Source organism: Muntiacus reevesi, chromosome 9, assembly GCF_963930625.1.
Source record: "Muntiacus reevesi chromosome 9, mMunRee1.1, whole genome shotgun sequence".
NCBI classification, from domain to species: Eukaryota; Metazoa; Chordata; class Mammalia; order Artiodactyla; family Cervidae; genus Muntiacus; species Muntiacus reevesi.
The window spans coordinates 56,410,893-56,424,754 of NC_089257.1; the positions used below are offsets into that span (position 1 = coordinate 56,410,893).

The 13,862-nt window shown below is 51.9% G+C and overlaps 1 protein-coding gene across 2 annotated transcripts in view; it reads right to left on the bottom strand.

Moving 5' to 3' along the window:
* The window catches only part of PLEKHA7 (pleckstrin homology domain containing A7), a 213,264-nt gene that overhangs the window by 26,523 nt on the left and 172,879 nt on the right, over positions 1-13,862 (bottom strand). For both annotated transcript variants that reach the window (XM_065944881.1, XM_065944880.1), the window contains exons 11-13: positions 11,635-12,157; positions 10,789-10,875; positions 8,003-8,056 (exon numbers count right to left, since the gene is read on the bottom strand). In XM_065944881.1, coding sequence (XP_065800953.1) covers positions 8,003-8,056; positions 10,789-10,875; positions 11,635-12,157 — 664 coding nt within the window. The remainder of the gene's footprint in view (positions 1-8,002; positions 8,057-10,788; positions 10,876-11,634; positions 12,158-13,862) is intronic.

Consider the following 13,862-nt stretch of genomic DNA (forward strand, 5'->3'; position numbering starts at 1 on the left):
CGCAGAGGGTCCCGCCACGGATGGACACACAGCTGCTGGAGAAACGGCCCTTACTTCCTCCCCACTCTGTCAAGTTTGTGAGTGTGAATCAGAAGCAGGAACAGATTAGCAAATGTTCCCCTCAGAATTCAAAATCTGCGTACCCAGACCCAAAGGTCAAGGTCAAGGGAGAAGTCTTCTCCACACTGTGAGCTGAGGGCCGAGTCCGGGCTGCAGACCCACCCCCACCCACCCCCCTGCTGCCTTGGGCGGCACAGTGGAGGACAGGAACCACTGTCTTCTTTATCTTGGGGGAAGCTGGCCCCGGACGGAAGGCCTGGCACTCTGGAAGGCAACAGGCAAACTGCTTACTGCCTCCCAGGTAGGTGAAAGGGAAATATATGTAGGTCAGTCCTAGACAAAAGTAGAATCCAGCCAAATTCTGCTCTTCAAACTGGCAAATTATGTGTACGTACACAGTCACATACAGTCACAGGACACAGTGACCACAACAAGGATTCACAGAAACAGACTGCGCTGGCTCCTGCAGGGGCAGGTGGGGTGTGGTGGGGGGAGGGAGGCAGGGGAACGAATCCCGGGGAACCAGGGACAGCTGAGCTTCCCAGGCAGGATCTGGGAACCCCGCGGGCAGAGGGGGGGGTCCTTCACTCTGTGCCACAGTCCTTTGCCAAAGTGAGGGGCCACGTGCTTGTCTGCTCTCCCAGGGGCTGACCCTGGCTCGCTTCCTAGGAAGAAATCAGTTTCAAATTGAGATGTGCTTTGGGGATTTTTTTCCTCTTAGCAAAAACTCTTTCCTTTTTGTCACTGAAGCTTTTTTCTGGATGATACGTTTTTGATACTGAAATAGCAAAGGCAGGGAGTCCAACTGAGCAATGCCTCATTTATCCAGCATCGTCAGGCAAGGAATGAGGTATTTCTACACAAAAAGAGCACTTTCAGAAAGCTTTTAAACTTTTTGATGGAACGCTTTCTAAAAGTATGTCCTTCACTGCCTTCATGGAATACTGAATATAAATTTGACCTTTCTGGGGATGAATCAGAATCATTACAAAAATCAGTAATATAGAATTTCTTAGAAGTGTTCAAGACTATTTGCTTATCTAGCAAAATGCTCCCAAATTTCTGTGCTTTCATTTCCATTTCAGATTAACGTAAAATGTTTCTTCTTTCTCTCAGGATATTAGCACTCTCTCTTTTCTAAGAAATAACTTTCTCTTTGTCCCCTCTTAATGTGCGGCTTTTAAGGTGCTACAACTTAGGAATTCAAGTGACCGAGTCTATTAGGATTAGAAACTCAGCTGACGGGGCCCACTTGCTGCTCTTTTGTCCCACTCCCTCCATCTGGGCCTGGTACCCATCCAGGGACATCCTCGCACACCTGGTGTCTGCCACTACTAGGGGCTTTAGTAGACAATCTGTGTCCCCTCACTTGACAGTAATCTATTTAGCAGTAACTGTGGGGACTCTCATGTTTTTTCTCTGTAACCTCAAAGCCCAGCCCAGGGCCCAAAATACTGAGGATATTTGAGAAGCGTTTGCTTAGTGAGTCTGTGAATGTAACAAAACCAGGTGCGCTGGCTGTGCTCAGGGCCCGAGTCCTCTTTCTATGGGGTAAAGGTCACAGGCTTCAGAGCAGGGGCTACGGGACAGTGTTTAGATAGGTCACAGGCCCTCTAAGCTTCTAAATTTAGCTTCATTCCAGAGAATCAAGCCTACTAAACAGAGTCACAGCAGTACGTTACACCTAATTTTCCTTTTCAAATTGCACTTTGTGATAGCAATGCTTAAATCCATTCAGAACATTAACTATGAGTCCACAACTGTGGGTCCAACTAAGTCATCAGAAAAAGTGAAGTTAGTGGGCACTCATTCATTTGAAAGAGTCTTGGCATCAGAAAGGAACTGATGGTCACCCAGGCCTCTGACTCTCCTCCCGTACACTCGAAGACACCTACGCTCAGGGCTTAAGATGACTGGACACAGCTCCTGTGTTCCCTCCTGCAGCCTCCCTTGGGATGCTATAAGAGCTGGCCACGTTTCAGGCACTACCTCTGCATCTCTCAAAGAGGAGAGTGCTGGGGAGATGGGTGTTTTGTTCTAATCCAGATCTAGAATGTTTTCAAACATCAACACCTTGCCCCAAAGTAGAGCCACCCTCATATCAGGGCTACAGTGGAATCTCAGGACATCCCGGCTCCTCCAAGGTGACCAGGAACTGCTGCTCCGACCCCAGGAACGCATGCTCTAGGGCAGCCCTCGCCATGGAGGCAGACAAGTGAGAATGGAAACACAACACAAGCTGGTGGCAAGCTGGGCAAGCCCCCGCTCCGCCCCCCGACGGCAGCACAAAAGATGGAGTCACAGAACACTACAGATGAAGGCTCAGCCTGGTGCACCAGCCAAAACGCTGAGGGAGCTTCAGTAGAAAGAAAATAAACCAAAAATGACTTGCAGGAAGCCTGGGGGCGGTCAGGAGAGCCCCTGGTTAAGCAAGTGATGGAGTCGGCACTGAGCCAGAAGCAATGGAATGGCCCCGCCTGGAGACACAGATCAGGTCATCTTACGCTTCTCCTGGGCCGACAGCCCCGTGCTGACTTCTTCAGCACTTTGTAAAGCACGTTGATCAAAGGTTCATTATTTTTTATCTGTTCCAAACAGAAAGGCAAATACAACAAAACGTAACAGGTAAGACATCAAACGACATTTGAAGGAGCCAGAATTTGGGGACGTGGCAAGGGGAAACCTTAGGAGGATGTGTGTTGTACAGTTTTAGTGAGTGGGTCTCAACTGGTTATGCTGCTTCCCAGCCAGTGGGCCTTTCCAGATTTCAGTTCCCTCATCTGTAAGCCAGCCTCCTAAGCGCTGCCTGGAAGATCTTTGTGAGAGGGCTGATTTCAGTGCCCATGTCCTTCCTGGTTCTGAAGGCAAGAGGGGACTCTGCTTCTGCCTGCATCCTCCCTCATCACATACTGAAAGATACTGAATCTGTGGTTTAGCGTGAAACCATGCGTTAGCCAACATTTTCCATCTTGGGTCTCTCAGACTCTTGCCGCCACACCTAAACAATTGTCTTACCAACGGCGCCAAATGCTTCCAGCTCCTTTGAGGGGCCACTCTCCCCACCTGCTAAGACTGGATCTCATCCACGCCTCCACTGTGGTGATCATCCAGGAGCTTTAAAAAAATACTGATGCCTGAGTCCCACTCCAAGAGAATTTGGATGTAACTGGTCTGTGGTGGGGCCTGGACACCGGGATTCCTAAAAGCCCTCCTGGGTGAGTCTGACAGGTAGCCAGGAGTGGGAGTCGCTATACTAAAAAGGGGTTCTTAAACTCAAGCAGCCTTCAGAATCACCTGGAGGGCTGTGAACATACAGATTTGCTGGGCCCCATCACCAATGGTTCTTACTAAGCAACTCTAGGGTGGGACCCAAGATTTTGCATTCTGACAAATCCCTAGGAAGTGCTGACACTGTCAATCTGGGATCACATTTTGAGGATCACTGCTTTGAAACCATGTTTCTCAGCCACAGCTACACATGAGAAACACCTAGGGAGTTTTTGTTTCTTTCCTTCCTTCTCTCCCATTCTTTCCTTCTTAAAGGGTGATACCTGAGTACTACCAATTAAATCGGAGTCTCTAAAGGGTAAGACCCAAGCATCCATATGCATTTAAAAAACTCACCTGGTTGCTCTAGTTCATGACCAAGGTTAACAACCTCTCTCCAGAATAACAGACCTCAACTTCTTGTGCACAATAATCCCCCCAGAGCTTGATTTTTAAAAACACAGAATTCTGGGCATCATTTCCAGAGATGCCCACCATCCTCCAGACCTGCAATTTTTTAACTGCTCCGAAAACAGACTCTGAACAGAGAAGCCCCAATCTCAAGCTCAGTCAGAAAAAGTCCAGAGACCAGGCACCTGGAGCCACTGATAACGTCCCTCACCAGGGCCAAGAGTGCCTCTGGGGCTGATGGCAACTGCTCCTCCTAATGTGGCTGCAGGTACCCTCCCCCCACCTCCCTTTTCCAGCTGTGCTTTCCAGTTACATAAAAATAATTCAAACTGTCAATAACTGCAAACCCTCACACCTGCTTTTTAGACCTGGCTCAGGTGTAGGGTTCTGAAGAGCAGAACATTAATGCCAAAAATACAACTCAGTGAATACAACTTCAGGGCAGGCTAAGTATCAGTACATGGCACACAGAAGAAAGGAGGCAGGTGTGAATTTAGTCACAGGGTTCGAATCTCAGTTGCCTAGCTTTGCAGAAATTACCTCTCTGGGTAATTTGATTAGTGTGGTGGAATAATAATTCGTATTTGCTCACAGAGGATTTAAGCGAGACGATGAACATCAGGTGCACAAACATTGCCAGGCAGGAACAGACGCTTAATCAACGTGAAATCCCTTCCACCCCGGCAACACCAAGTAAAATGCCAGGGAAGTAAACATTCCCGAAGAACACTAACACACAGCATTTTTAAGACAAGGGACTCTGCTTCTACTTGGTCCTGTGGCACCCCAGAAGGAATGCTCACTTTAGGAGATCGGAGTCCACAACACGTGGGCAAGCACACACCACCAACTGGTTCTGGAAGCCAAGCATCAGCTGATGGGACATGGGCGCGGGATCCTCAAGTCTGTGGCATTTGGGATAGAGACATGGGGGACCACAGGCCCACCTGGTGGGGGCAGGGAGACTGTCTTTCTCCAGAAAGGCTTAGCTCTCCTCATGAGGACCCAGGAGGAACCTCTCCCAAGAAGCTGGTCACAGCAGGGGTGTGAAGAGCATCTCCACCCCCAGGTTGGGCTGGGCTACGCTACGCACCCATTCAGGCGTCAACCTTTCTGAAGGCGACTCTCAGCGCAAACCCCGGCATCCTTCCCCACACGTGCCGCTGGTAAGCCAAGTGTCTCTCACCCACGGCTGCTGTCACTGGGGGACGGCTTCTCTAACAGGAGCTTAGCAACTGGAGTAACAGCTACAAGAGCAGGGAAGTGCTGGCATCAACACAGCTGCTCTCCATGACAAACAGTGACAATTTCCAATCACGAGCTACTGTTTTGGTCACGCACGTCTCCTAGCTGGCAAAGACAAAGGATCCACCTTGCCTCTCTCTATATCACATCATGCACATTTCCTGGCAGAAAAATCCCAGTTCAGCTCCATAAAAAACCTAATGCCTTTGGGTCCACAGTAGTAGAGGCGGTATTGTAAAAGCAGCCGGCAGGCAGGGGGTTTAAGAGCACCAGTTTCAGAGTCAGTGCTACGCCCAAGTACAGATTCCTCAGTGACTACCTACACGGCCTTGGGAAAGTCGTTTATTTCTTTGAGGTTCAGTTAGTGAAGACTATAACACCACCTCCTTTATAGGGCTACTTACAGGGGTTACGTAATTGAATAGAAGTGAAGTAATACATGGTGACTGACACGCATACCCTGTGTGGCTATTCAGCTTCTGTGGGGAGTCAGGACTCACAGGGCCTTCTGGCTCTGCTCCATTATCCTGTGCCTCAGTTACCCCTCCCCTCTCTCTCAATCCTTTGAGCTCAATGCAGGTTTGATCCCTGGGTCTGGAAGATCTCCTGGAGGAGGCCATGGCAACCCACTCCACTACTCTTGCCTGGGGCAGAGGAGCCTGGTGGGCTGCAGTCCACGGGGTCACAGAGTCGGACACTCCTGAAGACACTTAGCACACACACTACAGTCTGTAAACAAACCTGAGCTGGAGCTTCTCTCTAGGACCCGCTGTGAGATCAGCTATCCCACACAGACGGGAGTCAGAAGACAGCTATTCCTGTGACTCTGGCTCAGGCACTTTATTAAGTTCCCTCGCACCGCGCACCAAGCACGCTGAAGAGTTCTACAAGGTACGCTTGCTGCCGTGAGGCACGCCTCTCCCACAGGCCCAGATAACATCACGGATGCTCTACAAATATTTCTGTGTGGCCTGCATGGCCCCGGAGCCGGAGTGAAAGAAGAACTGAACAGGGGCACGGTGAAGTCAGGGAACAAGGATGTGGGGACACCCAGAGCAGGTGGAGATCGGGGGCTGCTGATCCTCGCTCCAGGTCAGACAGGGGAGGTGGGCATGGTGGAAGGACCTGCCCAGGATCAGAGTACTGGAGGCTGGGCTGGGTTGCCCATCTGGCCCACGCCACCATGTCGGAGCACTTGCCATCCTGAGGCCTGACTGCCACCACTGACAACACTCACTCATGTTCTGCGTGACCTAACAACCACATAAGCTAGAAGACATCCTGGTTTTGAGAGAACCCTCTTTGTTTAGCTCATCTGTGAAAGCCAAGTCTGACTTTTGTTCACTGCACCTTCCTTCCTAAAGCCTAGGACAGACAGGATTGTCCAGGAACCGGGACAATCTGCCCCCACGTCCCCCGAGCCCCAGCCACACCCTGACTCCCACCATTCCCTTCCCTTTAATTTCAACCAACCCAAGCCCTCTGGTTCTTCAAGGCTCCAGACACATGCCGCCTCCTCCAGAAGCCTTGCTGACACATCAGCCCACAGGGATCCTCACTCTCTCAGATCTGAGCACTGAGCCAGACATATCTTTATACCCCACTTGGCATAAATCTGTGTTATTTCAGGATATTTTCTTTCCCCAACCCAGAGCATATGGAAGTTTCTCAAGGGAAGAAAGCCTCAGTTTTTCTCTTGCCTCTCCCCCAGTTTCTCCGAGCTGGGTATAGCACAAACGCTCAAGTTATTAACAGATAGGCAAGTTAACTAAACGATTCCTAATCAAAGGCCTCGATCTTGCCTCAGAGTGGGGAAGCCTCTCATCTGCTGCCTGAGGACCCAGCATTCATAATCCTGCTTCTGCCAGGCTGGATGACAAGCCAGGGTTAAAAATAGGTCAAGCCAGGTACCCTGGGGGCTGAGGGAAGCACGCCCCTGTGGCTGTCGCATAGGTGTCCTCCCTTGGGGCCCCTTGCCCGCCCCCTCACACCCACGGTAAATTAAAGGTCACATTCCTTCAGCCTATGTCCTGGCTCAGGCATAAGAAGTGCTTTTCTCAGTGGGAGCTTTTGGAGAGCTGTGGGAACGAAACAATAGCTGCTCTCTTCCCGGCAGAATGCCTCTCGCTTCTCCAGCAACTTGCCCAGCTCACTCTGTGCTCTGGAGGTTGATTTAGAGCCTGAACTCCATCATCTACAGAGGGGTCTGGTGTTCATCTCCTAAACACGGGTGGAAGGCCACAGCACCCCTCAGGGCCTCAGGATTCCATGTGGTACCTACTCCCCCAGCAACAAAACTGAACCACCGGTGCCTGAAAACACACATCAGGGACACCCTGTGAACCAAACCCACCCCCACCCTACTAGAGGCTCTGAAGAAGCAACTCGGTATTATTTGGAGAAACCTTGTGGTTCTAACCAAGGACAGGAAGAGACCAAGAGCGTGTGCCTTCATTTTGTAAACCAGAAACCTGACAGCAAAATTCATGAGAAACTAAGAGCCCGGAGTCTGAGGCTGTAAGAAATAAAGCTCTTCTGAGAGGGACAAACTTCTGGTTATAAAACAAATAAATCATGAGGAAGTAATACACAGCATGGTGACTATAGTTATTAATACTTCATTGCGCATTTGAAAGTTGCTCAGAGAGTAGATCTTAAAGGTTCTCATCACAGGAAAAAAGAATTCATAACCAAGAATGGTGATGGATGCTAATCAGACATACAATCACTTCCTAATACATACAAATGTCATTTTGTTGTACATTTGGAACCAATACAATGTAATATGTCAATCATATTCCATTTTAAGAGTGAAATTTTCAAAGCCACAGCAACCAAAGAAAAAAACCCAAAACAGCAAAACAAAACTTCCTCCTGCCGATTCAGACAGGAGACATCTTCATTTGAAACCCAGATTTACAAGACCTGCAAGGCCTCTGGCTTTGGGGCTGGTCTCCAATGAGGCTGACACTCTCAGAAAGGTAAGCGCCAAGGAAAGCAGACCCCTGAGGCCACTCACCTTTAGATCCAGGTACTCCAGGTCTTTTTTCAGCTGGAGGTAGGTATCGTCAGCCTTCAAATGAAGCAGAGAGAGAAAAAAAAGTCAGTTATGAAAACCCAAAGGTGTCCACTCCTCAGGGCTTCAAGAGTGAATCGTTTACACGGTGCAGCTTCAGGGACAACAGACCACAGGAAAACAACACATCCGAGCCACAGAGGAAGCACAAATGTCTCGGTGCAGCTCAGAGCCCCTCAGCATGATGGATCTCACGGGGCCACCATGTGGGGAAAGCCAGCGTGCCCCCACCATGGGCTGAGGACAGTCTGAGGGGGAGGAGGGGGCCAGCACACATCCCATCAGAGGGCTAGGACAGCAGCGCAGCTGAGGTGGAGGTGCGCTCCAGACACAGAGTTAGAGGGGTCTGCCTGGAAGAGGACATGCTACGCTTCCAAAACTGGCTGTCAGACCTCTGCACTGTGCAGAGGAAAATGACCCCTGATCGGTGCAGACTGGTGCCTGGAAGAGGCATGGAGATGACGCAGGTGGCCCAGGAAGGTCCCCTTAAGACCTTGGGTTCCAGGAAGATAAGCACCTGAGGGTACATAAAGTCCCCTGGAAGTTCTGGCTCCATTTGCTCAGCATGGAGTCAAGTTGGCTGTGCTGGGAGCTAGATCAGGCAAACTGACCTGCCTGCGTCATCTCTGACAGTCTGTTGAGTTCTTCAGTATAATGACCAGAAGCAGTGAGAATAAGGAAAAGACTCTCTGACTCCCTAGAACTGGTGCTTTCCATGTAATGGATCACAGAAGCTAACTATGAGGCAGAGGGACTATGAAAGCTTCAGAAAAACAGTCCCGGCACTTTCTCAGCCAGCTCAGAGGCCTGTCAGCAAGCCAGGGCTGCGAGGGTGGTCTGGGTTTAGAGCTCTGATGTAATAACAACAAAAACAGAGACTTCCCTACTGGTCAAGATGCTGTGCTTCCACTGCAGGGGGCATGGGTTTGATCCCCGGTCAGGGAACTAAGATCCCAAAAGTTATGTGATTAATTTTTTTAATCCCCCAAATTAAAAAATAAACTACAGGCTTGATGAAGTATTTTTTAAGAATAAATAAATAATGCTAAATGTTTAGGCAGTGCTTTAAAGCATAAGAAGGCCTTAAGGACCACGGCCAGGGACACCAGTGGCTTCCAAGATCTTATTTCTGACCCTAAACTGTCTCCTCACCCATTCCTACTTCCTTAGTCAGCCCAGTTCCACAGCAGTAAGACGGACAGCGCCGAGCAATGTTATTTAAAAAATCACCCAAATTCACAACTTAGGATTTTTGCATGTGTTGCCTTAGATTCATTTTTCCAAAGACATTTCCTGAGTCCTTCGGGTCCCACTAAAATAGGACAGGTAAGGAAGGTGATAATCCCTCTCCCTCCTCATCTGTCCTCTACCTACTTCTGTGCAGTGGGGAGGCCAGCCTTGTGGGAACCAGCATTTTCTTTAGGATGATGTTCAGGATGCCCAGGAGAACGACTGCCTGGCCACTCAAGGAGCTTGCCTGCAACCCCCCATGTCTTGGAAACACTGTGCCAGACAGGACCTGCAGGATCCTGGGCAAATCACTTCCCCACCTGTCTCACCTAACCTGTTCCAGGTTACTGTGGAGTTCACCAGGCTAAGGGGTGTGAGGATGCTCTGTCAATCAGCATGGCACTGTCCAGATGAGAGGGCGTGATGCCTTCTCCTTCTGGGCTGACACACACCTTTCAGCATCGCAAGGAGTGCCCAAGGTGGCAACAAGGGCGACAGCCAGCACAGCTCTTGGACGTGACCACACACCAGCCTGGCAATCACTACTCGCAGGCAGAGAAGCCACAGCCCAGGTCCCTCACACCCCATGCAGCCTCCCCCGCTGCTCCCAAGCACTAGGGGCGCGGGCCCCAAGACGGCCACACGGTGTCCGGCAGTGGCATCCAGAAGCGAACAGGCAGGAACAAGGGAGAGAGCCGGACAGCAGGACAGGACAGACTAGAGCAGGGGCACGACGGAGCACGGGCCAGCATGGCACTCCCTGGGCCCCAGGGTGGCCCCCGGCCCTGAGAGGGCCCACCAGCGCTGACCTGGCAGGAGGGAAAGGTCAGCTGGTGCTGCAGTAACTGGCCGACGGCGAAATTTCGCACACTGGCCAACCTGGCCTGGTGCTGCCGTAACTGGGTGAGAAGCAGTGAGAGCTCCTCCAGCTGCGGGTGTGCAAGACAGATCGTGAGGAAATGAGCCACCACGGGAGCACGACGCTATCATTCCTCTTCACCCCGCTGCCGGGGCAGCACTGATGTGACACGGGTGAGTAGTTATGGCACTAATTCTGTCATTAGGACAAATAAAGGCACCGGCAGAAAGGGGGATGCAGGAAGTAGTGTGTATCAGGAAACAGCCACCAGCAGTGCAGCCTCACCCAGACTTGAACTTTGAAGACAGGGAACTCATCAAAGCCAACGCAGGGAAGAAAGGAGAGATGCCAACAGGCGGGGAAAGGCAGGTGGCCGGAGAACACTGCCCCAGAAGACACACCACATCCTCCTCCATTCCACATTCTCCTCCACTTTCCCCAAGTTCTCCCGCCGACCTCGGGAGGACCCAGTCCCGGCAAGACAGGCCTGGGCAGCTCATTTGACTTCTCTGAGCCTCAGTTCCTTATCTCTAAAATACAGATTGCCTCTGACTGGCTCCTGGGAGAACCCTGATGAGACAAGCCCTTAGCAGGCTGGATCAGTTCAGTCACCCAGGCTGAGAGAGGAGGCGCTGCTTACCGATTTTCCGTGTAAACTGGGAGCGCTGACAGTGTGGGTCATGTAGCCCATGGAGGGCATGGAGCGTCGGTCCACGTGAGAAGAGTTCTGCAGGAGAGGAGACAAGACATCACAAGGGGAGCCAGGCAAGGCGGCGGGGCTGGGGCAGAGCCTCTGCCACTCACCACCGTGGCAGCCGAGCCAGGTCAGGGCTCCTCTCTCAGCCTGACTCTTCATCTGTCTAATGCAGACCCACACCTTCCGCACTGGGTCACGACAATGCCTAACTGTGACAGACCCTCGAAAGCTCACCCTTAAGCCGGGTTCTTAAAAATAACTGAACTGGTTGAACACAGACATCTTTCCCTGCCTTCCAAGCTGAAAGGAAGTAGAGTTTGAGTTGTGTGACCCTGTGCAAGTAACTTCACCCCTTAAGGCCCAAGAGTTCTCATATGTGAAATGGGCACACAGGGATCTCCTGCTTTCCAAAAATTTGTTATATGCCACTTTGATTTTACAAAAGACCTACCTTTAGTACCTGTTTTTTGATAACTGAAATCCAGGGGGAGATTTTCTCTTTTACAGAAAAAGGTAATTGCTTCTTTGCTTTAGGCCCTCTTGGCTTACAAAAGGTTTCATGGGAATGCTCTCCTGCAGAGAGCAGGGCACCTGAGGAAACAGCACCCACCTCACAGGCCTGTGGCTGAAATTAAAGCCTTCAGTGCTGCACCCAGTGCTACAGTGCAGAACTGCAGACGGGTTACCTAGCATCGCCCTGTATTGCTCCAATTTGTGTTCAAACCACGTGAAGCTCCGGCACCACGAGGCTAGCCGCGCGGCAGCTGGGCAGGGCCTCCAGAGTCTCACCTTGGCGGCGGGGCCCCATGCCTTCCTGGGAGAAGCCCCCAGCGAGATGTCTACGCTCCTCCTCTGGTCCGGGGGCTTCACAGTGACCCTCTCTGCCGGCGTGTGGGGCCGCCGGGGTGGGAAGGCCCTCGGGGGTCCCGGGGGAGGGAGGTCCGAGGGTGACGGAGGCACGGAGATGGAGCGGGGCACCTCTAACATGCTCCTGCTCCGGCCCTGCTCGGCGAACTCCGGGGAGCCGGCGCAGATGGGGGCCGTGGGGCTGCCGTGCCGGAACTGCTGGCGCTGCTGCCACTCGTAGAGCTGCCAGACGGTGCCGTCCCGGTGCGCCCGGCGCTCCTCGCTGGACATCTTCAGGTGGCTGGCGCGGTCCTGCGCGTACTTGTAGTCGCTCGGCAGGTTGCGGGGAGGGGGTGAAGAGCCCCCCGAGGGGTGGCGGCTGCTCCTAGGAAGGGTCTGGTAGTTTTCTGGGAAGGACAGGTGCTGGCTGGGACCCTGGCGAGGGAGGGTCTGCTCCGGGGGCAGGCTGGGGGGAAAGGAGAGGACAGGTCAGGGGACCCGCAAGGGGTCTGTGGGGCAACGCCAAAGAGCCGGGCCCTAAGGGAGCCCTGCCAGAACCCCAAAGAACAATCGACACAGACTGCCGGCACTTCAGTCACTTCCTCCCGGAGCAGAGCGCTCCTAAACCACCTTCTGCAGGCCAACTTGCAGGGTCAACCCCCTCACCAGGCCGACCTGGCCGCTCCACTTCCGGTGCAGCACAATTAACCTGCCTCTCTCTCTCTCTCTCTCTCCCCCGCCATCGCTCAGCTCCTCCCTCGGGTGTGCTGATCTCTAGGAAACGCCTCACAATTTCCCCCAGTCACCAAGATGCTCCTGGCACCAAGTTCTGAAGCTTCTTAAAGGAAGTGGCTGGCATCAGTTCCTTCCTTTCCCCATCATTCTAGTTCAGAAACTGATTAATGACTGCCTCCCAGACAACTCGTCTCAGTTGGTAAATAATCTGCCTGCAATGCTGGAGACCCCAGTTCGATTCCTGGGTCGGGAAGATCCCCTGGAGAAGGGATAGGCTACCCACTCCAGTATTTTTGGGCTTCCCTGGTGGCTCAGACGGTGAAAAATCTGCCTGCAATGCAGGACACCTGGGTTCGATCCCTGGGTTGAGAAGATCCCCTGGAGAAGGGAAAGGCTACCCATTCCAGTATTCTGGCCTGGAGAATCCCATGGACTGTATAGTCTATAAGGTTGCAAAGAGTCGGACACGACAGAGTGACTTTCACTTTCACTTTTCAGACAACTTGGGAGACCTTTCTATCTAGTCTCCCTGTTGTACAGTCAGCTGCTTGGATCCAGTCACTCCTGTGCTCCAAAACCATCAAGGGCTCCCTGCTGCTTATGAAACAAATTCTAAACCCCTTCTCCCGATACTCACAGCTCTCTAGCACCTGATCTCAACCCGCACCGTCCTGCTGTTTTCTCACTGCTCCTCCTAACCAGGCCAAGATCAAATCAGGGCAAGTTGAGCATCAAAGGCCCAACATTTAAAAAGGCACCCCCTCTCAGTTGCACCCCTGCCTCACGCTGACCTTGTCTGGCCTCCTACATACTTGGGCAACTTGAATCCACTGGCTGTGTGATCCTAGGCAACTTACCTGACTGCTGTGCCTCAGCTTCCTAACCTACAACCTGAGGAAGGAACCACTTGCCTCCTAAGGCTGAGCTGAAGAATGAATGAGACGTGCAGAGGCTGCAGGCTCCATGAGACAGTACCTTCACCAACAGGTGAGCCCTTCCAGCTTTCCTCTTATTCTCACAGTCCTGTTCCTCTTTTCCCTACTTGCATGGGCTCATCTTGCCTACTGCCAACTGTCACTCATTCTTCGGGACACACGCCTCTTCCACGGAGGCCGTCTGCAATGCCGCAGACCTCGGGGTTCCTGCCCTGCTCTGACCTAGTTACTGTAGGGTCTGTAACTTTTCCAAGGTCCTGCATTGATGTAACCTTTTCCTGCTTGTAAGCTGTCTCTTCCCCAGCCACGCCCGTAAATCCTTGGGGGGCAGGAACTGTGTCTCACATTCTGTGGTGCTGTCCACGGTCTGAGAATGTCCCAACGCATACCCAGCCCTTCAACAAATACTCCGGCACACAAAAGCTGGATAGGATCGTGAAAACCACTACCAACCAGCCATCTTATTTTCTAAAAGAAAAATTGAGCAAGGGGCCAAGTAGA